At 36.1% G+C, this 25,458-nt stretch overlaps 1 protein-coding gene across 1 annotated transcript; it reads right to left on the reverse strand.

The window, feature by feature from the left end:
* Positions 1–16,803: 16,803 nt before the first annotated feature.
* Positions 16,804–19,422, reverse strand: LOC112754682 (uncharacterized). Its single transcript, XM_025802393.3, has 3 exons — positions 18,742–19,422; positions 18,193–18,317; positions 16,804–17,380 (listed from the first exon to the last, which is right to left on the reverse strand). The coding sequence occupies exons 1-3, from the start codon at positions 19,160–19,162 to the stop codon at positions 17,174–17,176; spliced, it is 753 nt and encodes a 250-aa protein (XP_025658178.1). The 5' UTR covers positions 19,163–19,422; the 3' UTR covers positions 16,804–17,173.
* Between the last annotated feature and the right edge of the window lie 6,036 nt (positions 19,423–25,458).

Genomic DNA, 25,458 nt, shown 5'->3' on the forward strand with positions numbered 1-25,458 from the left:
AGTTGAATCCTCAGCTCATTATCATGGTGCAGCAAAGCTGCCAGTATTCTGGTCTTCCACAGGAAGAACCTACAGAGTTTCTGGCACAGTTTTTACAAATTACTGACACAGTACATGATAAGGAAGTAGATCAGGATGTCTACAGATTATTACTGTTTCCATTTGCTGTAAAAGACCAAGCCAAGAGGTGGTTAAATAACCAACCTAAGGCTAGCATAAAGACATGGAAACAGCTGACAGAAAAATTTCTGAATCAATACTTTCCTCCAAAAATGATGACACAGCTAAGGCTGGACATCCAAGGCTTTAAACAAGGAGATAATGAATCTCTTTATGATGCCTGGGAGAGATATAGAGAGATGCTAAGAAAATGCCCCTCTGAAATATTTTCAGAGTGGGTTCAGTTAGACATCTTCTATTATTGGCTTACAGAAAGAGCTCAGATCTCTCTAGATTACTCAGCTGGTGGATCTATCCACATGAGAAAGACAATTGAAGAAGCTCAAGAGCTCATTGATACAGTTGCCAGAAATCAGCATCTGTACCTAAGCAGTGACCCTTCCATGAAAGAAGAGGTTAAAACAGTAACTGCTGAACTCAGTCTTGTAGAACAAGATGCTGAATTCAATCAGCAATTGGACTTTCTAACACAACAATTAGCCGAATTCAAAGATAGACTACAAGAGACAAGGATGGCTAATATAAATATGGAAGAACAATTGAAGCAAACAAAACAGCAGCTGTCAAAACAAATAACAAAAGGATGCCAAGAAGTTCAATTAAGAAGTGGGAAAACATTAAATACCCCACCTCAAGGTAGCAGGAAGCCAAGAAATGAGCAAACCACCCAACATTCATCTGAGGACAGTAAGAGCCCAGAAAAAAATAATTCTGGCATTAAAACGCCAGAAATTGGGTGGAAGGCTGGCGCTGAACGCCCAAACCATGCTCAGGACTGGCGTTCAACGCCAGAAACAAGCAAGGAACTGGCGTTGAACGCCCAAAGGAAGCACAGTTCTTGCGTTCAGACGCCAGGAACAGATGAGGAGTTGGCGTCTAACGCCACTCCAGCTTCCAACCCTGGCTTTCAAATGCCAGTGAGGGATCAGACACCTGCAAGTGCTGATAATAAATCCCTCAAGAAGGCTTCTCAACCTACCTCTGTAGGAAATAAACCTGCAGCAACTAAGGTTAAGGAATACAAAGCCAAGTTACCTTATCCTCAAAAACTCCGCAAAGAGGAGCAGGATAAGCAATTTGCCCGCTTTGCAGACTATCTCAGGACTCTTGAAATAAAGATTTCGTTTGCAGAGGCACTTGAGCAAATACCCTCTTATGCCAAGTTCATGAAAGATATCTTGAGTCATAAGAAGGATTGGAGAGAAACTAAAAGAGTTCTCCTCACTGAAGAATGCAGTGCAGTCATTCTGAAAAGCTTCCCAGAAAAGCTTAAAGATCCCGGGAGCTTTATGATACCATGCATATTAGAGGGTAACTGTACCAAGACAGCTCTATGTGATCTTGGGGCAAGCATCAACCTAATCCCTGCATCCACTATCAGAAAGCTTGGCTTGACTGAAGAGGTCAAACCAACCCGGATCTGTCTTCAACTTGCTGATGGCTCCATTAAATACCCATTAGGCATAATTGAGGACATGATTGTCAAGGTTGGGCCATTTGCCTTCCCTACTGACTTTGTAGTGCTGGAAATGGAGGAGCACAAGAGTGCAACTCTCATTCTAGGAAGACCATTCCTAGCAACTAGACGAACCCTCATTGACGTCCAAAAAGGGGAGATAACCCTGAGAGTCAATGAGGATGAGTTTAAGTTGAATGTTGTCAAAGCTATGCAACATCCAGACACATCAGACGACTGCCTGGGCATTGATATTATTGACTCCCTGGTGGAAGAGGTCTATATGACTGAGAGTCTCGAATCAGAGCTGGAGGATATTTTTAAAGATGTTCAGCCTGATCTGGAGGAACCAGAGGAAATAAAAGAACCTCTAAAAACTCCTCAGGAAGAGGAGAAACCTCCTAAACCCGAGCTCAAACCACTACCACCATCCCTGAAATATGCATTTCTGGGAGAAGGTGACACTTTTCCTGTAATCATAAGCTCTGCCTTAGGGCCACAGAAAGAGAAAGCACTAATTCAGGTGCTAAGGACACACAAGACATCTCTTGGGTGGTCCATAAGTGATCTTAAAGGCATTAGCCCAGCCAGATGTATGCACAAGATCCTATTGGAGGATGATGCTAAGCCAGTGGTTCAACGACAGAGGCGGCTAAATCCCACCATGAAGGAGGTGGTGCAGAAAGAGGTCACTAAGTTACTAGAGGCTGGGATTATCTATCCTATTTCTGATAGCCCCTGGTTGAGCCCTGTCCATATTGTCCCTAAGAAGGGAGGAATGACAGTAGTTCATAATGAAAAGAATGAACTGGTTCCTACAAGAACAGTTACAGGATGGCATATGTGTATTGACTACAGAAGGCTCAATACAGCCACCAGGAAGGATCATTTTTCTTTACCATTCATAGACCAGATGTTAGAGAGACTAGCAGGTCATGAATATTACTGCTTTTTGGATGGATATTCAGGTTACAACCAAATTGCAGTAGATCCTCAGGACCAAGAGAAAATAGCATTCACATGTCCTTCTGGAGTGTTTGCCTACAGAAGGATGCCTTTTGGTCTGTGTAATGCACCTGCAACCTTTCAGAGGTGCATGATCTCTATCTTCTCTGATATGGTAGAGAAGTTTCTGGAAGTCTTCATGGATGACTTTTCAGTATTTGGAGACTCATTCAGCTCCTGCCTTAACCATTTAGCACTTGTTCTGAAAAGATGCCAAGAGATCAACCTAGTTTTAAACTGGGAAAAATGTCACTTTATGGTGACTGAAGGGATTGTCCTTGGGCATAAAATTTCAAACAAGGGAATAGAGGTGGATCAAACTAAAGTTGAAGTAATTGAAAAATTACCACCACCTGCCAATGTTAAGGCAATCAGAAGCTTTCTGGAGCATGCAGGATTCTATAGGAGGTTTATAAAGGATTTTTCAAAAATTGCAAAACCTCTGAGCAATCTGCTAGCTGCTGACACGCCATTTGTGTTTGACACAAAGTGTCTGCAGGCGTTTGAGACCCTGAAAGCTAAGCTGGTCACAGTACCAGTTATTTCTGCACCAGACTGGACATTACCATTTGAACTAATGTGTGATGCCAGTGACCATACCATTGGTGCAGTATTGGGACAGAGGCATAACAAGCTTCTGCATGTCATTTATTATGCTAGCAGTGTTTTAAATGATGCCCAGAAAAATTACACAACCACAGAAAAAGAATTACTTGCAGTGATTTATGCCATTGACAAGTTTAGATCCTACTTAGTAGGATCAAAAGTGATTGTGTACACTGACCATGCTGATCTTAAATATCTACTCACAAAGCAGGATTCAAAGCCCAAGCTCATAAGATGGGTGTTGCTTCTGCAAGAGTTTGATATAGAAATAAGAGACAGAAAAGGGACAGAGAATCAAGTAGCTGATCACCTGTCCCGGATAGAACCAGTAGCAGGAGCATCCCTCCCTCCTACTGAGATCTCTGAAACCTTTTCGGATGAGCAATTGTTTGCTATTCAGGAAGCTCTGTAGTTTGCAGACATTGCAAACTATAAGACACAAGGTTCTCCTTCTGTAACCATGGAGAGGAAGCATGAAAAGCTTCTCTCACTGTAGAGTCAACCAAAGCCCCCACAGTCAAACTCTAAATTTAATGTTGGGAGGCCACAACCAAACTCTAAGTTTGGTGTTGAACCCCCACATTCAAACTCTAAGTTTGGTGTTGGGAGGTCCCAACCTTGCTCTGATTATCTGTGAGGCTCCATGAGAGCTCACTGTCAAGCTATTGACATTAAAGAAGCGCTTGTTGGGAGGCAACCCAATGTTATTTAATTATATCTATTTATTTTCCATGGCTATTTTATATTTTCTTTAGGTTGATGATCATGTGAAGTCACAAAAACAAATGGAAATTCAAAAATAGAATGAAAAACAGCATACCCTGGAGGAAGATCATTCTGGCGTTTAAACGCCAGAAACAAGCATCTGTCTGGCGTTTAACGCCAGAAACAAGCATCAGTCTGGCGTTAAACGCCAGAAACAGGCTACATTTGGGCATTTAACGCCAGAAACAGGCAGCAGTCTGGCGTTAAACGCCAGGATTGCACAGTAAGGGCATTTTGTACGCCTAATTGGAGCAGGGATGCTAAATCCTTGACCCCACTGGATCTGTGGATCCCACAGGATCCCCACTACCTCACCATTCAAATTCAAACCATTCCCCTCCCAAACCCACCCATTCACGCACTTCCATCTCCTCCATCTTCTCCACTTCTTTCTTCTTTTGCTCGAGGACGAGCAAACCTTCTAAGTTTGGTGTGGTAAAAGCATTGCTTTTGTTTTTCCATAATTTAGTGGTAGAGAAATTGACTGCAAATCAAAGAACTATGAGGAAAGAGCAACAAAGGCAAGGAAGAGACATAGAGGAGCTCAAGAGCACCATTGGTTCTTCAAGAAGAGGAAGACGCCACCCTCATTAAGGTGGACCCATTCCTTAATCTCCTTGTTCTTATTTTCCTGTTTTTCATTTACTATGCTTCATGTTTAATTATGTTTGTGTCTTTACTATATGATCACTAGTACCTAAGTGTCTATGTCTTAAAGATATGAATGTCATATGAATCCATCACCTTTCTTAAATGAAAATTGTTTTCTGAAAAAGAAAAAGAAGTACATAAATTTCGAATTTTAAAATAGTTTAATTATTTTGATGTGGTGGCAATACTTTTTGTTTTCTGAATGAATGCTTGAACAGTGCATATGTCTTTTGAATTTGTTGTTTATGAATGTTAAAATTGTTGGCTCTTGAAAGAATGACGAAAAAGGAGAAATGTTATTTGATAATCTGAAAAATCATAAAAATGATTCTTGAAGCAAGAAAAAGCAGTGAAGAACAAAGCTTGCAGAAAAAAAAATACGAAAAAAAAAAAGAGAGCAAGAAAAAGAAAAAGCAAGCAGAAAAAGCCAAAAGCTCTTTAAACCAAAAGGCAAGAGCAAAAAGCCAATAGCCCTTAAAACCAAAAGGCAAGGGTAATAAAAACGATCCAAGGCTTTGAGCATCAGTGGATAGGAGGGCCTAAAGGAATAAAATCCTAGCCTTAGCGGCTAAACCAAGCTGTCCCTAACCATGTGCTTGTGGCGTGAAGGTGTCAAGTGAAAACTTGAGACTGAGCGGTTAAAGTCGAGGTCCAAAGCAAAAAACAGAATGTGCTTAAGAACCCTGGACACCTCTAATTGGGGACTTTAGCAAAGCTGAGTCACAATCTGAAAAGGTTCACCCAGTTTTGTGTATGTGGCATGTATGTATCCGGTGGTAATACTGGAAAACAGAGTGCTTAGGGCCACAGCCAAGACTCATAAAGTAGCTGTGTTCAAGAATCAACATACTGAACTAAGAGAATCAATAATACTATCTAAATTCTGAGTTCCTATAGATGCCAATCATTCTGAACTTCAAAGGATAAAGTGAGATGCCAAAACTGTTCAGAAGCAAAAAGCTAATAACCCCGCTCATCTAATTAACACTAATCTTCATAGATGTTTTTGGAATTCATTGTATTTTCTCTTCTTTTTATCCTACTTTGTTTTTAGTTGCTTGGGGACAAGCAACAATTTAAGTTTGGTGTTTTGATGAACAGATAATTTATACGCTTTTTGGTATTGTTTTTAGTATGTTTTTAGTAGAATCTAGTTACTTTTAGGGATATTTTTATTAGTTTTTAATTAAAAATCACATTTCTGGACTTTACTATGAGTTTATGTGTTTTTCTGTGATTTCAGGTATTTTCTGGCTGAAATTGAGGGAGCTGAGCAAAAATCTGATTCAGGCTGAAAAAGGACTGCTGATGATGTTGGATTCTGACCTTCCTGCACTCAAAGTAGATTTTCTGGAGCTACAGAACTCCAAATGGCGCGCTCTCAATTGCGTTGGAAATTAGACATCCAGGGCTTTCCAGCAATATATAATAGTCCATACTTTGCTCAAGGATAGACGACGTAAACTGGTGTTCAACACCAGTTCCATGTTGCAGTCTAGCGTCCAGCGCCAGAAACACGTTACAAGTTGGAGTTCAACGCCAGAAATAGGTTACAGCCTGGCGTTGAACGCCCAAAACAGCCCAGGCACGTGAGAAGCTTTAGTCTCAGCCCTAGCACACACCAAATGGGCCCCAGAAGTGGATTTCTGCACTATCTATCATAGTTTACTCATTTTCTGTAAACCTAGGTTACTAGTCTAGTATTTAAACAACTTTTAGAGACTTGTCTTGTACCGGATGACATTTTTAGATCTGAACTTTGTACTCTTTGACGGCATGAGTCTCTAAACTCCATTGTTGGGGGTGATGAGCTCTGCAGCATCTTGATGAATTAATGCAATTATCTCTGTTTTCCATTCAAACACACTTGTTCCTATCTAAGATGTTCATTCACGCTTCACTATGAAGAAGGTGATGATCCGTGACACTCATCACCTTCCTCAATCCATGAACGTGTGCTTGACAACCACCTCCGTTCTACATCAGATTGAATGAGTATCTCTTAGATTTCTTAATCAGAATCTTCGTGGTATAAGCTAGAATTGATGGCGGCATTCATGAGAATCCGGAAATTCTAAACCTTGTCTGTGGTATTCCGAGTAGGATTCAAGGATTAAATGGCTGTGATGAGCTTCAAACTCACGATTGTTGGGCGTAGTGACAGACGCAAAAGAATCAAGGGATTCTATTCCGACATGATCGAGAACCAACAGATGATTAGTCGTGCTGTGACAGAGCATTTGGACCATTTTCACTGAGAGGACGGGAAGTAGCCATTGACAACGGTGACACCTTACATACAGCTTGCCATGGAAGGAGCCTTGCATGTGTGAAGAGGAGTACAAGAGAAAAATTGAAATAAAGAAGACAAAGCATCTCCAAAACCCCAACATATTCTCCATTATTGAGTAACAAGTATTTGTTCCATGCCCTTTTATTCCTTGCAATCAAATTTGATAAGTGAATTATTTTATTGTTTTCCTGACTAAGAGTTACAAGGTAACCATAGATTGCTTCAAGCCAACAATCTCCGTGGGATCGACCCTTACTCACGTAAGGTATTACTTGGACGACCCAGTGCACTTGCTGGTTAGTGGTACGAGTTGTAAAAAGTGTGATTTACAATTCGTGCACAATATGTAAGATGTAAGGTTCTGGGATGTCGACGACAATCCTAGAACTTCACATCAATAGTAATTTTCAAGCTTAACAAAAATAAATAACTTAAACCATAAACCATAAACAAGGTTAGCTAAACTTAGGAGATTTCTAACTAATATAAAATCACACTGATGTATCCCACAGCCGTCACCAACCTACCCTCCACGCGATCCCATCGACGCCGCCTACCTAACCTCCTCAATACCATTCAATCACAAATAATACAAGCAAGTAAAACACAAGTAATATATATGTACAGCAAGTAAAACAACTAGCAAATAAGCATACTATTCATTTAGGCAAGAGATGCAATTAGGAAAAGCAAACAAAACACATAGAAGATGCACATGATGAATGCATGTCCTATTGGCTCATGATATCACTTGTCAGTCCATAAATGCCAACCCGACATACCTTTTCGGATGTCGCCTTTCTGTCACATCCGAGGATATAGCGCCTAGCACACTTTTGTATCATTCCGAGGATATTGTGCCTGGCACACTTGCATGCTCCAAAGATATAGAGCCTGGCACACTCTTGGGCAGAGAAGGAAAACAACAACAACATATGGTACATCATAAATCGTTCCAAGGATATAGTGCCTGGCACACTTTCCACCTCCAACAAGTCCATCAACCTCAAATCATCACCAGTCATCACCATTTTCTCATCTCAATCTATTTTCAATCCTCAAATCTCAACATTCCAAGGATATAGTACCTGACACACTCTCCTTCAATATCCATCAAGCTCATCATAACCATCATCAGTTTTTAATTCCACAAGTTACCATCCATTCACAAGTTCTCAAGCAATTGCCAATAAAACACTTCGCTAGTTCACCCACAACTTCAGAAACCTAAGTCGCCATCTTCTAAACTCATACAGAAAATATCTAGCTAAACTCACTTGGGGTAGTCTTTATGTTCCAAAGCCTAAAAACAAGTTAAGACATCCTAAAATAAGCATTACGGAAATTTACAAGCTTTCTAGAAAGGTAAAACAGTTAAAAACAAGGTTTTTTTTAAAACAGGGCAGTGTGCATATGCATAGGATTGTGTGTACGCACGCCTAGAAGGATTTTCAAGAAGTGTGCGTACGCATAGAGGTGTGCGTATGCACAGCAAGTAAAAGTTTCCATTCTGCGTACATGCACAGATGCGTGCGAACGCCCTCAACAAAATACACCTTCCAGCGTGTGCGTGCGCACCAGAGTGTGCTGGCGCGCCCAACAGTAGGCATCTCCCTGTGTGTGCGTGCGTCCGAGAGTGTGCGTACGCACGGTTTCAAAAATTCACACGGTGTGCATGTGCACAAGGTTGTGCGTACGCACAAGTCAAAGCGTAGCCACTGTTTAGAGAACGCGCACAGTAGTGTGCGTGTGTACACAAACCGGAAATCACAAATTCTGCAACATCACAGATTTTAGATTTCTGGCACCAACTTCCGACGATCATATCTTTCTCTACATAATTTCTATTTCTACAAAATATATACCATTTTAAAGCTCTTTAAATTATCTTTAATTTGATATAAAAATCATTCAATTTCAAAAATCGTAACTCAAGATATGATCTATCAAAGTTCACCGAAAATCCATTTTTACCAAAAATCTCTAAATATCAATTTTAACCAACTCTCAATTCAAAACCAAACTACTCACAATCCAAACACTACCAAAACAACATAAAAGGCCATACCACTCATTCCTCAAACTCAACCATCAATAACATCCCATTTACAGTATTCTACACCATCAAAATCATTATTCTTCAACGTCTAAAATCATCATAACCGCTCCTAATTCTCCTCATTCATCAATAATATTTCCATAAATTATCATCAATCATCCACAATACCAACAATTCTCAACAACCATAATAAATCTCAACATTCATCATCAAATTGCTCAACATCAACAACCATCAACATATAATATCACTCTTCAATCATATCCACTCCATACAATATTATATCAACCACTAAATCACATTTCACATTCAAGTAACATATACATTCAATTCAATCCTATCTTAAAGTCAACTAGCCTAAGTGTCTAGAAACATAACATATTACACAAAGAAAACCGAAACTATACCTTGGTCGATTCTCAATATGCTCAAACACCAAACTTGATTTCAACAAGCCTCCACCAAGCTCCAAACCACCAAAGCCACAACCAACTCCAAAAACAAGCTTCATACATACAACATAACCGTGCATTAAAAATTATAGCTCACACTACACTAAACCACAAAGATATAGAGGTTCCTTACCTTATCCAACGGTGATTGGGGCAAAACCCGATAATTATCAGCTACTAAAGATCAGCTAAACAAGCACAATCACAAAATCTACTCAAAAACCAAATCCAAAAACGTAGAAAAGTTAGGACAGGAAACTGGAGCTTGAGATGCGAGTTCTTACCCGCAAGGCCTAGATAGAAACGAATAGCTCAATGAGAGTTTTGCGTGGCCACAAATGGCTCGTCAATCGAAACTCCGTAGCTAAAGTTATGGCTCCCAGAAGGTGACAATGAATAGTGTCACCCCCTTTCTTCTCCTTCCTCTCTCAATCCGTGCCTCTCACTCTCTTTGTGATGAAAATGAGCTAAAAGCTCATTAGTTAGGGCATTTATATGTTGGACTTGGGCCCATTTGGGCCCGGTCCAACCCGTTAAGTGCTTTTGGTCCGTTTGGCCCACTTTGAGCCAAAACCTTTAAGATTAGTGCCCAGTTTTCAATTCTAAATTATTTTTGCCCTTTCAAAACAATAAATCAATTTTCAAAATCTTATTTTTCAAAATACGCGGTACTGGACAGACTAGAGACGGTACTGCCGGCTTAAGCGTCAGTACGCATCTTTTACAAAAACTTTTCGAAAAAGATACATTTTCCAACTCAGAAAAATTCATTGAAATCAAATTTCATCTTTTTTATTCTCAAATTAAAACTTCAAAATTTTGAATCTACTGCGGGCACTTAAGAATTATTATTTTAACAGTTTTATGTGACAACTCTGGTTCTTACATTCTCCCCTCCTAATAAAATTTTCGCCCTCGAAAATTCGAATTGCGCGATATATTCTCCCCGAAACGTTCTACCGTGTCGATGTTTTCTCTCGCCTTCTGTTGCGTCACTCTGATTATCCGTCACTAATAACTCGAATTACTCCACTACATCAGATAAAAATTTTCCTTTAAACCAAATACCATTTTTATAATATTTTCCAAAACCTTTAAAACAAGTTCAATCTAAACGAGTTCAATGCTAAAGCTTTTTCAAAAGACTTAAAAATAATTTATTCTTAAATCAATCACTTTAAAGCATTATTTTCATAAATTCGTTAAAATCCTCAAATCATAGCTTTTCAATTTGAATCCCTTTCGATGAGTTAAATTACAAAACAAAATCACAAATTGACAAAATCATAAAATAAGACTCACTTTTCTTTTAAGCCGTATCATTTAAACCAAGAATTTCTGACGTAGTTTCAAACTAATTTATTTAAATCAAAAGTTCCAAACCAAATTTTAAAATCATTTTAAGCTTTAAAAATTTTTTCAACATGATTCAAAGCCAAATCGGTTAGAAATTGAAAATCTTAATAAAAAACCGCAAGGACATCAGTCGGTCCTTCTGACGATACACCCTCATTCTGTAGTTGCATCAGTCGACACTTCCCCTGCAACCAGTGCTGAGCCTCACCCATCAACTGATATGCTGCAAACTCCAAGAATTGGTTTTTCGGAACATGTTAAGCTCGTAACGCATAGGTTAGGTTAGCCATCCTCACTACCTCTCCGTTAACATGATTGACATCGTCCGCGAGTTGACATTCAGGTTTCCTTTCCACACCAAACAATCGATATCAAGGTGATCAGGCTCAATATCTCAAGATCAGTACTTCAATTATCCCCAAAGGCACTCAAAAATAAGCATGCTACGCATATCAAACAGATATCCTAAATAGCACGAAAGAAAAATGACCCAGAGTGTGTAACGAAGCACAATTGGTCCATCCCTCAGGCTCACGAGGACGAACCGCTCTGATACCACTAAATGTAACACCCTGTTATCCTAAGCCTTACCTCGTGCCGTAAAGCAAAGGATAACAAAGTATCATGACAGTTCTAAGGCTCATATAATATTATATATACATATATAGAAAGAAATAGTAATACTAGAAGCCCGATGAAGGAATAAAAGCTCAATTTGCGTAAAGCAGAATTACGAAACACGAAGCATTCACACATGAAAACTAAACATATAGGTACGAACAGACAAGACATAATATATGAAAAACCTTATAGATAGCTCCAAGATACACAAGGTAATACTTAAATTAAACAAGACATATATATAAGTATGATATGCAAAAAGAGACTAGTCATAGCTTGCGGAGTTTAGGCCGGCCAGTCAAACTGAATACAACAGAGTTTGAAGTTTAAAACAACAGCAACCTATCTCTCAAAGTTTTTCAGAAACAAAGCCTCTAAGGCAACAACGTTAAATATATAAAAGGTGATAGTACTATAACAAAAGTAAAATGAAAGAAAACTTAAGGAAGATCATACTCCGCTCTGTCACCACATCTTCAAACTCACCATGGTGGGTTACAACCTGCATCTGAAAAATAACAACAGCATATGGTATGAGAACCGGTGGTTCTCAGTATGGTAATAGTGCCCAATATGTAAGATGTAAGGTTCTGAGACACCGAAGGCAATCCTAGAACTTCACATCAATACTGATTTTCAAGCTTAACAAAAATAAATAACTTAAACCATAAACCCATAAACAGAGTTATCTAAGCTTAGGAAATTTCTAACTAATATCAAATTATATCGCTGTATCCCACAGCCGTCACCAACCTACCCTCCATGCGATCCCATCACCACCGCGTACCTAACCTCCTCAATACCATTCAATCAAAATAATACAAGCAAGTAAAACACAAGTAATATACTTGTACAGCAAGTAAAACAACTAGCAAATAAGCATATTATTCATTTAGGCACGAGATGTAATTAGGCAAAGCAAACAAAACACATAGAAGATGCACATGATGAATGCCTGTCCTATTGGCTCGTGATATCACTTGTCAGTCCATAAATGCCAACCCGACACACCCTTTTGGATGTCACCTTTCTACCACGTCTGAGGATATAGCGCCTGGCACGCTTTTATATCGTTTCGAGGATATAGTGTCTGGTACACTTGCATGCTCCAAGGATATAGTGCCTGGCACACTCTTGGGCAGAGAAGAAAAGCAACAACAACATATGGTACATCATAAATCTTTCCAAGGATATAGTGCCTAACACACTATCATTCTAAGGATATAGTTCCTGGCACACTTTCCACCTCCAACAAGTCTATCAACCTCAAATCATCACCAGTCATCACCATTTTCTCATCTCAATCCACTTTCAATCCTCAAGTCTCAACATTCCAAGGATATAGTGCCTGGCACACTCTCCTTCAATATCTATTAAGCTCATCATAACCATCATCAGTTCTTAATTCCACAAGTTACCATCCATTCACAAGTTCTCAAGCCATTGCCAATAAAACACTTCGCTAGTTCACCCACAACTTCAGAAACCTAAGTCGCCATCTTCTAAACTCATACAGAAAATATCTAGCTAAACTCACTTGGTAGTCTCTATGTTCCAAAGCCTAAAAACAAGTTAAGACATCCTAAAATAAGCATTACGAAAGTTTACAAGCTTGTTGGTAAGGTAAAACAGTTAAAAATAAGATTTTCTTTGAAAAACAGGGCAGTGTGCGTATGCACACCCAGAAGGATTTTCAAGAAGTGTGCGTATGCATAGAGGTGTCCGTACGCACAGTAAGCAAAAGTTTCCATTCAGCGTACACGCACATATGCATGCGAACGCCCTCAACAGAATGCACCTTCCAGCGTGTGCGTGCGCATGACTTTCAAAATTCGTAAGGTGAGCGTGCGCACCAGAGTGTGCTGGCGTGCCCAACGGTAGGCATCTCCCTGTGTGTGCGTGCGCATGAGAGTGTGCATACATACGGTTTAAAAAATTCACAAAGGTTGTGCGTACGCACAAGTCAAAGTGTACCCACTGTTTAGAGCAAGCGCACACAAACCAGAAATCATAAATTCTGCAACATCACAGAATTCAGATTTCTGGCTCCAACTTCCGACGATCATATCTTTCTCTAAAAAATTCTGATTTCTACAAAATTTATACCATTTTAAAGCTCTTTAAATTATCTTTAATTTGATATAAAAATCATTCAATTCAAAAACCGTAGCTCAAGATATGATCTGTCAAAGTTCACCAAAAATCTATTTTTACCAAAAATCTCTAAATCTCAATTCTAACCAACTCTCAATTCAAAATCAAACTACTCACAATCCAAACACTACCAAAACAACACAAAAGACCATACCACTCATTCCTCAAACTCAACCATCAATAACCTCCCATTTACACTATTCCACACCATAGAAATCATTATTCTTCAACATCTAAAATCATCATAACCACTCCTAATTCTCTTCATTCATCAATAACATTTTCATAAATCATCATCAATCATCCACAATACCAACAATTCTCAACAACCATAATAAATCTCAACATTCATTATCAAATTGCTCAATGTCAACAACCATCAACATATAATATTACTCCTCAACCATATCCACTCCATACAACATTATATCAACCACTAAATCACATTTCACATTCAAGTAACATATACATTCAATTCAATCCTATCTTAAAGTCAACTAGCCTAAGTATCCAGAAACATTATATATTACACAAAGAAAATCGAAATCATACCTTGACCGATTCTCAATATGCTCAAACACCAAACTTGATTCCAGCAAGTTTCCACCAAGCTCCAAACCACCAAAGCCAAACCAAAAGCCTCAACCAACTCCAAAAACAAGCTTCATACATACAACATAACCATGCATTAAAAACTAGAGCTCACACTACACCAAACCACAAGGATATAGAGGTTCCTTACCTTATCCAACGATGATTGGGGCAAAGCCCGACAATTACCCGCTACTAAAAATCACCTAAACAAGCACAATCACAAAAGCTACTCAAAAACCAAACCCAAAAATGCAGAAAAGTTAGGGCAGAATACTGGAACTTGAGATGAGAGTTCTTACTAGTAAGGCATAAATAGAAACAAAGAGCTCGGCGAGAACTTCGCGTGGCCGAAAACGGCTCGTCAATCGGAGCTCCGTAACTCAAGTTATGGCTCCCGGAAGGTGACAATGAATAGTGTCTCCCCTCCCCCCCCCCCCCCCTCTCCCCTCTTCTTCTCCATCCTCTCTCAATCCGCACCTCTCACTCTCTTTGTGATGAAAATGAGCTGAAAGCTCATTAGTTAGGGCATTTATATGTTGGACTTGGGCCCACTTGGGTCCGGTCCAACCCGCTAAGTGTTTTTGGTCCGTTTGTCCCACTTTGGGCCAAAACCTTTAAGAGTAGTGTCCCGTTTTCAATTGTAAATTATTTTTGTCCTCTCAAAACAATAAATCAATTTTCAAAATCTTATTTTCCAAAATACGGGGTACTGGACTGACTAAAACCGGTACTGCCGGCTTCAGCGCTAGTACACATTTTTTTACAAAAACTTTTCGAGAAAGATACATTTTCCAACTTAGAAAAATTCATTGAAATCAAATTTTATCTTTTTATTCTCAAATTAAAACTTCTAAATTTTGAATCTACTGCGGGCACTTAAGAATTATTATTTTATTAAAATAGTTTTACGTGAAAACTCTAGTTCTTACAGATGGCACCAAAACTAATTAAAATGTTAGTAAAATATTGGTGTTATTGGTGATAATGATAACAAAAGAGAAGAAGAAGAAGAACATGCGTGCAAGAAGGGAAGAAGAACCTACATGCGCAAATTTGAAAGGAGGAGGAAGATGAGGAGGAAAAGACGAAAAATGATATGTTTTGCGTTATTGATACACACGTGTGTACATGCTGGTGTGATGAAAGTGATTTTTGATAAGTTTGAACCAACTTAATTGGATTTGATTTTCAAAAATATTTAAATGTGTAGTTAAACTGTGTATGTAAAATTTTATTTTAATCATTAGATAATAAATTATAAAATTTATTTTGATATTAAAAAGTATTATTTTTATTTAAAATGTGATTTATATTTTAATAAAAAAATATTTTTAGCATCTTATATCGGGTAATAGGCTATGTAATATACCATAGAATGAAATGTCTCTATCTAATCGGGACACGATAAGTTCTTGTCTTGCACGTGATAATGCACTAGCAAGTTCCATCTTGAAATCAATAACACAATTCTCAAAATTGATTTGATTTGAGACTGCGATCAGTTCTTAATCTTAATTAAAATTCGTTATAATGAATAGGATTTGAAATGATTATCTCAATCAGTGTCCATGTTTAGAACGCCGCTACAAGATGTATAACAACATAACATGGTAGTGAGTAGTGACATCCAAAATGGTTACAATCAAATCAAAAGTAATACATAAACACCTGACATCAACAGAAAATAAACTGAAATTTTGAAAATGTGACAGGCAAAGACTGATATTATGTGTTACGTAATCTAATTGCATGCCAAGTTCTGGCAAATTTTCTGATCGATCAGCATTTCTGTAATCAAATGTTGTGAAAATCTTTAGAAAAAAGCAATTTCATCCCTGAAAGCTTCAAATTAGGCTATGCCAAACCTGCACCTGAATTAGTGTGTTTAACTACATTTTTACATGCACATACCTTAAACTAACGATGATTTCAAAGTCAGTTTAACTCCCAGTGTGTAATTTCCCCAAAATTGATTTTATTTATAAATCAACAAGGATTTTGAAGCGAAATTTGAGATACAACTAATAATGAATTGAATCCTTTATTTTTTATTTTACTCTTCCTTTATTTTGATTTAGGTTGTTGGAAAAAGAAAGAAGATAGAGAAGAGAAAAACGTGTGCACAGGCCGAAAGTATTTTAAATAGATCATATTTTAACATCAAATTTTTAATTTAAATTATGTATATACAAAAATTAATTACCATGTAATTGCATATAAATACATTTGTTGCTTAATTTATTTTTAATATGTAATTTATATTTCAACATGTATTTTATACTAGTGATTAATTTTAGTAACTAATTTTACTGTATTAAACATAGTTGTTTAATTAGGAAATGAATCCTCTCAAATTTTTTTAACAATTGAGGGAATAAAATGTCATTTCTAACTCTTCAATGTTTTTTCTCTCATGTTTTCTCTTGGTTAGTGAGAGATCACACTTTATTCTCACAATTGTTAAAAAAAAGGGTGAGAACATCTATTCCCGTTTAATTATACCAAATTAATTAGCTCCAAATCATGTAAACAGCTCAGACAGTTATTCTGTGCCCTCATTTGGGAATAACCAAATCAGGTTTCCCATGGAGAAACAAAAAAAAAAAAAACATAATGGAAGGAACACTTTATTTACATTGAAGGAACATGTATAATGGAAGTCTGTAAATTGGCCAACATCCAAAATGTATATGGTTGTTCGGGGAAAATTGTAATAAATCCATGTACCAACCCTGAGGGGAAAATATGTAACACAGAAAATTCAAAAACTGTACCTTTTCAATTCTCTTATCTGACTAGCTTGTACCCTGTAAAAACCTCACATTCACCAAGTGATTTTGTGTCAGAGCTATGTACACTTTTAAATACATAAAACAACTTGAAGGCTAACTCTCTCATTCTGTGCAGTAATGTCCCACTAAAAGTAATCCTCACATTCATTTTAGAGTTTCATCTTCATGATTTTCATGAAGTGAGGCGTCTTAAAGATCTTTCCAAACATTGAAGTCGGTACTTGAAGCATTATAGTTTATAGTGTTGTCCTGGCATCCTATAAAGAATGTACTCCGAACCGGATCTATGTTCACCAAAGCATGTGCCGTATTACTGGGGCTGGCAGCAACAACAATATCATCTGCACCAATGATCACTTCGGCGTAACCAGTATCAGTTACCTCACTATTCTCCAACTGCAGACAGGTTTAGACTTGCAAGTCATGAATGGGAATTATATTCAGAAGTAAAAAGTTATAAATAATACAAAGAAATGTGAATGCCAACATCTTGTTCACACACCATGCTACTTCCTGAAACTAGAATTCTGCACTAAACTAGGGATTAGGACTCTGGTGTAGACAGTGAGAATTAGAACCTGTGAACATCATTAGGTCCTTTCCACCAATCTCAGCCATGTGATAGTATGGGAGTGGGTTTAATTTTCAGAAATTCTTCGCATCCATCATTGGCCTTGCGTTAGAAATGCCCCACAGGACACATTTAGGGATCAAGTACACTTTGGTGGTAAAAATTGGAAAATAGTAATTGCAGTGTAAAACAACCAATCTAACCCGATGCTCAACAAATAGTGATTGCAGTGTTAAACAAGGAATCGCTGATTCTCTTATACCCAACAAACAAAAACACAAAGTAAACAATGAAATGTTCTGCAGATGCAATGCAATTCTTCATTTAAGCCTGATGCAACATCAACAAATTGTGTCAGATGAAATACTTTTCAACCCAGAGCAATGGAACTATGGCAGCCTCATCAATTAACACTCCCACCCTCCTTTTTCTTTCATCCTTTTTAGAGCTTTTCCCTCCGAGATTTTTTAGAATTGCAATTGCAACTAATAATTAATTACATCATGCTGTTAAAACTCCTTTACTCGCTGCAAGAGTTGCTATACTTAACAATAAATAGTGAGAAATATCTCAAGACATATGAAGTACAAATAAATGTTAATAAAATAATAGAAATATAGAATCCCATAAAGCTTACCCTAAATTTGGTTAGGGCACCCCAAAGGACAAATGTCTCGTTGCAATCATGATGCCTATGATTCCCTCTCAACCTGCCAGGCCGAATCTCTCCTATATGAACCGAAGCACAAGTGAGAGCTCCACCTGCAGAGAACCAACCACCGTTTCCCTTTCAAATTCCAATGGCCACAAAACATAGATTCACATCGTACATCTAAGTCTCCGTTAAAACACTCAAATACATCAACAAATCCACTAAACTAGGAAACAGATCATAACAAGAATGCAAAATCCTCATTAAAAAAAAAAAAACCTAAAATGCAAACTATTCTCAAAATGAACGAGACACCAAATTACTCCACCCAAAAATTCTCAACTTCAATTTGACCTTGCTCCTTCGCATAATCACATTATAAATATGCTAATCTCCAATCTATGAACCAAACAGATGGCTAAATACATGTTCAACGATATTCAATTAAAAACTACGATACAATTTGACATGCCGATCTCTAACTAAAAAGGCAATGATGAGAAACACCGAAGTTAGAGGGGAAAAAGAAAAAACCTAAAATGCCAGAAGCTCGAGCTAGCGAGATAGGGTCGAGGAGCCAACCGCGGGTGTCCTTAGCGACGGGGGAGGGGACGGAGGAGCTGAACCTAACAAGGTTGGCCATTCTATCGGCTTCGCGGGTTGATTCCGTTAGCGGCGACGGAAAGCGTTGGAGGCGGGCGGAGGAGGAAGAAGAGGAATGGTGGATGGTGAAGGAGATCCATGTGAGGATGAGGAGGAAGCAGAGGAGGAAGGGAAGAGCTTGCGGCTTCTGAAGGAAGTGAGGGAGTGTGGCGTGGAAAGGGGGACGGATCTGGTGGAACCCAGCAGTGGGGTCCAGGGATGGACCTGCAAGGGCGGCGGTGTTGATGTAGACTGACCTTCTGGTGTTGGTGTTGGTGGCAGTGGTGGGGCTCCTCTCAGTTGGCCCTCTCATGTCTCGTTTCAGTTTTGTGTGTGTTGGAAATGGTTGCGTGGGAGAGATCCTCTTCCTTCGGTTTCTTTTTTTTTTTTTGGTCGTCGAAAGTCGAAACCACCGTTTTGTGCTTGCTTCCTTGCTGGGGTTCGGCCTGTGGAATCTGGATACTGGATAGAGTTTGCAATAGAAGGTGTCTAGTGTTGGCCTGTGTATGTTGGATTGTTGGTGATCCCGTTTCGGTATTGTTGCTCTGGTTATTTATTAAAAGAAAAGCTCAAGACACTGATTTTAATTTATCTTGGTCAGTATTTTTAGTGAATAATTTAATATTTTTAATTTAATAGTTTAATATTATATTTTTAATTAATATTTATAGATATTATTGATTAATTATTGAATAAAAATAATAAATTATATTAGTTTTATAATATTTTTTATTTATTTATTTTTTTAAGATAAAATGTGATATTTTATAATGTACTTTTTAAGTAGGATTAGGAAAAATATAAAAATATTATATAATAAAAATTCATATGTAATAATATTAATTGAAAAATTGAAATGATCTATTTTTATTTTTCAATTATTGTCTTTTGTTTAAAAAATATTATGTAATTCTGTAGTGCTAGGGAGTCAATGGCCTAAACGTACAATGTGTACAATGACCAAGGGATAATAAACATCTCATATTATAAAAAACTAATTTTGGGTTCACCAAGGTTCGAACTCTTGACCTTCTGAATATGGAACTCTAATGCCATGTCCTGAAACCACTCATCCCAAAAACGTAACTTGACAGGACAATATAACACTAATAATCATATCTCTAATACTTTCTAAACCTTCATTGTACGCATTGTACGCTTAGGTCATTGGCTCCCTATACTTTCTCTTCTAAAAAATATATTATTAGAATTTAGCTAACATTTGATTTAAAAATGTATGATAAGTCTACTATTAGTAAAAAATTTTAAATATTTTCATTTAATACAAGCAAAATAAATACATTAAAAACTTAAATTTTTTATATTTTCAATAAAAGTTTTTTACTTTTGTAATTTTAACATGTGTTCTTAGGACTCATGTTAGCTAAATTCATATTAATATATAATCCTATAACATACATTGTGTAACACCCTAATTTTTAGCACCTCATGATCGCACTAAAAGTTTGAACACTACTTACTTCTATTCCTTTAATTATATATTATGTTTATTTAATATCGAACCTTCGCGAGTACGAACCGAAAGTTTAATTAAGAAAACGGAAAGGTTTTACTTTTACTCACTTAATCACAAAGATATATATATATATATTATTCACATTTAATTATTATAAAGTTACCAAAACTTTACCTCTATACGAAATCAAAACAACGGAAGCTTCAGAAAAACTTTTTGACCGAGCCGCTGAAAATGAAAACGTCAAAAATCATCTGTACTTTCTATAATTTCAATTGGTCGAATTCAAAGGGAAGAGGAGTTACATCACCATTAACTTCTACCGAACAAAAGTAACGCCAATGTGTAAAAGAAGAAAATACAAATACTTTTACCGGATTAGATTTTTTATTGGAGTTACGGATCACAAGAAATCGAAGCCGAAAACTCAAGGGATTTTCATGGTTTCTCTCTTCTCTCTCGGTCACTCCTTTCGGTGGTTAAGGAAGAAATGAATGAAGTATAAGTGTTGATTAATGGAAGTAAGGAAACATGAGTCATTTGTGTTTTATATATATAAAGGCAACGTGGCTTGGTTTTAAATATGTGTATACATGCATAAGTTCCATTTTTTTTTTTCTTTTGTTTCTTTAAAGGCTTCGGCCATGGGAAAAAAAAAAAATAATAATAATAATAATAATAATAAAAAATTTAATTTTTATTTTATTACATTATTTTTTTGATAAATAATTTAAATTTAATAGAATAAATAATAATTAAATTAAATTTTAATAATCATAAAATTTTATTTAATTATTTTTGTTAAAAATAATTTTTTTAAAAACCACATCTCAATATAATATTTTAGCTTATAAATAGTTAATTATTTAATTTTTAAAAATTCGAGATGTTATACATTAAAAAAAAAAGGTTATTCCCATAGTGAAATTTTTACTTGTCATTTATTAGGTTCATTCTTAATTTTTATTACATGTATTCATCTATTATTACAATAACATTTCTAAATCAAATTATTCTCATTAACCACAATTTTCATGATCATAACTTTTATTACAATAACATCCCTACATCAAACCATTCTCATTACACCACAATTTTTATGACCATATTTGATTTTTTAATCTTTCTTTTTCGGTTTACTTTTGCATGTATGCACTCCCGTAAAATTTTAAATTTTAAATTTTAAATTCAAAATCAAAATTAAAAAAAATATTCTTATCATTTACATTTTTTCTCATTATCTTTCTCTATTTTTCTCTCCTCCTCCTCCTCCTCCTCCTTTTTAGATATCTTTGTCACCGAATAACCTTTCTCCGTCATTTCGTGATGTCATGCCAAGTGTGTAGTGTTATCGACGTCATGGTAGTGGATACGGAGGAGGAAGCAGTGAAAGAGAGTAGATCAGTAAAAAAACTGAACGGCTGCCACAGAAAGCACATGCAGTAAGACTAAGCAAGCGGAGAGCACAGCAGCGGCGGTGACAATAAGAACAGAGCGGTGAGATCTATTTATTTCCTGTCACGGTAAAAGGACAACAGCAGTTGTGGCAGGGGTTACGGCAGTAGATGAGGTTGCGGCGGCGGCTATGGTGGTCGAAAAATCTAAGGCAGCGATGGGACCAGTGGTCATAGTAGAGTGATGGTCGTTATGGTAATGGTAGATAAGGTGGAGGATGCGATGACGGTTGTGCATGCTATAACCATGGTGGGCTGGGTCAAGGATTGCAACCAGTGAGGAGGCGGATGCCGAGGTAGGTACGGCAGGATTTGTGGCGGCAAAAGCTGCTACAACTATGGTAATGAAGCTTTGTAATTTATTTTTTACTTCTAAAATAGATTCTGATATTAGTTGCTATTGTTTGTTAATGAGTTTGATTTGTTGTTATTATGTAGAAAGATGAGTAAAATAGTTGGTGTAGTGAAAGAAGAGGCTTTGGAGTGGGTGGAAATAATTTCATTAATCATTCTTCACATGGTTTATAGCTTAGAATATGATTTTTGTTGATTGTTATGCTCAGGCCTTGGTAGTTTTTAAAGAATAGTAGTTTGTTATTTTTGGATCTGTTATTATGTTCAATTTATTGTCATCATCATGATGTATAACTATCCATTCTGCTATTATTGCATAAATTTTGTAACTAGATCTAATAGTAAAAAGGTGGTTTATGATTAACAATTGATAAGTTTTTTCATTAAATACTTTAATATTCTTATTATTTAACTCTCTTCTCAATTAAAAACACGAATATATAAGAATTAACAAATCTATGAAGATTTTAATCTTTGTTAAACAATTTGGGTATTTTAAAGTTATCTTTGGCTATTTTAAAGTTATCTTTGGCTATTCGAATTCAATGATTTTAAAATACCGCTTAATTTATCGCTAAAACATTAATTTATTTTCGTTCCATACAAAAAGACTTTTTAATTTTTACGTTCAGATAACATCCCATCTTTTATCTGTTTCTAATGATATTCGACTAATGGTTAAATTAATTTTTTTCCACAAGAGTTATAAAAAAAATTTATTTTTTCGTAGCATTTTAATTTTTTTGTTTTGTTAATTAAAAAATTTGTTAAATTTTATAAATTCTATCATATATGTAATTATATGATAGAATTTCGTACCTAAAAAAAATTATAGAATAGAATCATGGAAAATTATTGTTGTATATGATCATATTCATTTTCAAATTTGATGGAAGCCTATAAAAATTCACGTCTATTTTTAATATGTTCATAAAAAAATTATTAACTTAAATAAGTATTTTCCGTGCATGGCACGGGTTATTAATTTGTTTATTAAACTTTTAATTTTATAGTTAAAATTTTTATAGGACGTTAATATTAAATTATTTTGTTTACAATTTTTATTATACAATTATTAACTTTTATCTTATATATTCTTACATTCTTCAAAAAAGTAAAATTATATATCTTTATTCTTATGAACTAATTTAATATAAAAGGTCCATGTTAAATATTTAATCTAATAATATCTTAATGTTAAATATTTTTCATTAAACTTATCATATCCGTGCATCGCACGGGACTCTTCACTATTTATTATTGCGATATGGATATTTATAGGCGGCTGAATTTTTTAAAATTGGGAGGTTCATGTTTTTTAAGAGGGATTGAGTTTAATGAAATTTGAAAAAGTAAACTTGGTAGGTGTATAAATAGGGAGCAAACCTGAGACAAAATACACACACAACAATAATATATAAAACACTATTCTCTCTCTCTCTCTTAGTAAATATATATATGAATTATCTCTATTATATTGAGATAATATTGGTAAATATTAATAATAGAGTCCTATATTTAAACTTTTTTATTTTATATTTATTTTCTCTTCATTATTTATTTATTTTACAACACGTTATCAATACGAGACTCTGGACAAAATTTAGGAAGACTTGGGTGTTAAATTTTTATTATGTCAAAACTCTCATTTTGAATTTAATGCTCTTGATATATCTAGAAGCAATTACTTATCATGGATATTAGATGGCGAAATTCATCTTGATTCAATGGATCTTAGAGATACCTGATGTGGAATAAATGTTGGTCTAGAATTTCTCAAAGGAATTTCGTTACCAGCATAGTCCAAACTAACAATTTATCTACCAATCAAAGTTTAGAAGGTTTGTCACAATACAAATCAAAATAACTGTGAGTATTAATCTCGGGTCGTTCTCCCTAGAAATTATAATGAAGTGCTCTTTTATTAGCTATGAAGGGAAATTTGGGGGTTGAGGTAGTGATTGACAAGAAATGTAAATAACAAGAAAGTAAATGACAATTAACTAATAAAGAAAAGGAAATCAAATGATAAAAATGTCTTGGCAAGGGTTGATGGTTAAGGATCTCTATCCTCTTTACTAACCACAACATGATAATTGCAAGGATCAATCCCATTTAGTCATCCTCTAACAATTGAAGGAAAGTCAAATGAGCTTAATCAATCCTAATCCATAGGTCCTAGCCACTCACTAATTGAATTAGTAAAGACTAGTGTTAATGGACACCAACTATCAATCACTTGGACATTAGCAACTCAAGGTCACCCAAGTAACCAACTCAAGCCAAGAAGAGGAAAATCTAACTCATAACTAAAAGAAACATTTCATCAAACACCTATAATGCAATAAAGGCAAACATCATAAAATGCAAAAAATATAAAGGGCATAACTAATATAAGCAAGAAATCAACAATAGCAACTAAGGTAAACATCAAAAGACATGAAAATATAAAATTACATTCAAAGAAAATTGAAATTGACAAAAGAGTTCATAAGCTAAATTGACAAAATAAAGAAATTAACAAGAGAAGTAGATAAACTAAAGTGTTAGAACAAATAAAAGTAAAAGAAAACTAAATTGAAGTCAGAATAAAATCTAGATCTAAGAAGAAATTGAAATAAGAACCCTAAAACCTAGATAGAGGAGAGAGCTTCTCTCTCTAGAATTCGACATCTCTCTAAAACTAAAACTTATGTGTGTTGTAATGTCTTATCCTCATTTACTCCCAGCCTCTAATTTCCAGACTAGGCTAGAAATCAGCCTGAAATCGCCCCCAGCGTGTTTTCTTAAGTGAGGTACGTGATGCTTGTCACGCGTATGCGTCAGCCACGCGTACGCGTCGTCGAACTTTGCATAATGTCACGCGTACGCGTCGGTGGACGATGCTCCTGGTCACGTGCATGCGTTAGCCACGCGTACGTGTCGGGACAAGCTTCTCAAATCTTTAATTCTTTGTGTTCCTTCCACTTTTGCATGCTTCCTTTCCATCCTCTAAGTCATTCCTATCCTATAAACCTGAGATCACTCAACAAACACATCACAACATCGAATGGTAATAAGAGAGGATTAATAATTAGCATTTTTAAGGCCTAGGAAGCATGTTTTTATTCTTAAGCACAAATTAGGAAGGAATCTCAAAAACATGCAATTTACATGAATCAATGTGAGAATAGTTGACAAAATCCACTCAATTCAACTCAAAATATACCATAAAATAGTAGTTTATCAATACCATTAAGGTTAGGGGTGTGCAAAAAAACTAGTTTCACTGAACTGAACTGAAACTGAACTGAAACTGTTTTAAATAAACTAGTTTTTTTAAAT

Source organism: Arachis hypogaea, chromosome 16, assembly GCF_003086295.3.
Source record: "Arachis hypogaea cultivar Tifrunner chromosome 16, arahy.Tifrunner.gnm2.J5K5, whole genome shotgun sequence".
Lineage (NCBI taxonomy): Eukaryota > Viridiplantae > Streptophyta > Magnoliopsida > Fabales > Fabaceae > Arachis > Arachis hypogaea.

Excerpts from the sequence above, each read along its gene's own strand:
- LOC112754682 (XM_025802393.3), bottom strand. The coding sequence starts at position 19,162 with ATGAGAGGGCCAACTGAGAGGAGCCCCACCACTGCCACCAACACCAAC. Across the intron at positions 18,318-18,741 it reads TCGAGCTTCTGGCATTTTAG|GTGGAGCTCTCACTTGTGCT; the intron begins GTTTTTTCTTTT and ends GGTTCTCTGCAG. Across the intron at positions 17,381-18,192 it reads GTGCCCTAACCAAATTTAGG|TTGGAGAATAGTGAGGTAAC; the intron begins GTAAGCTTTATG and ends ACCTGTCTGCAG.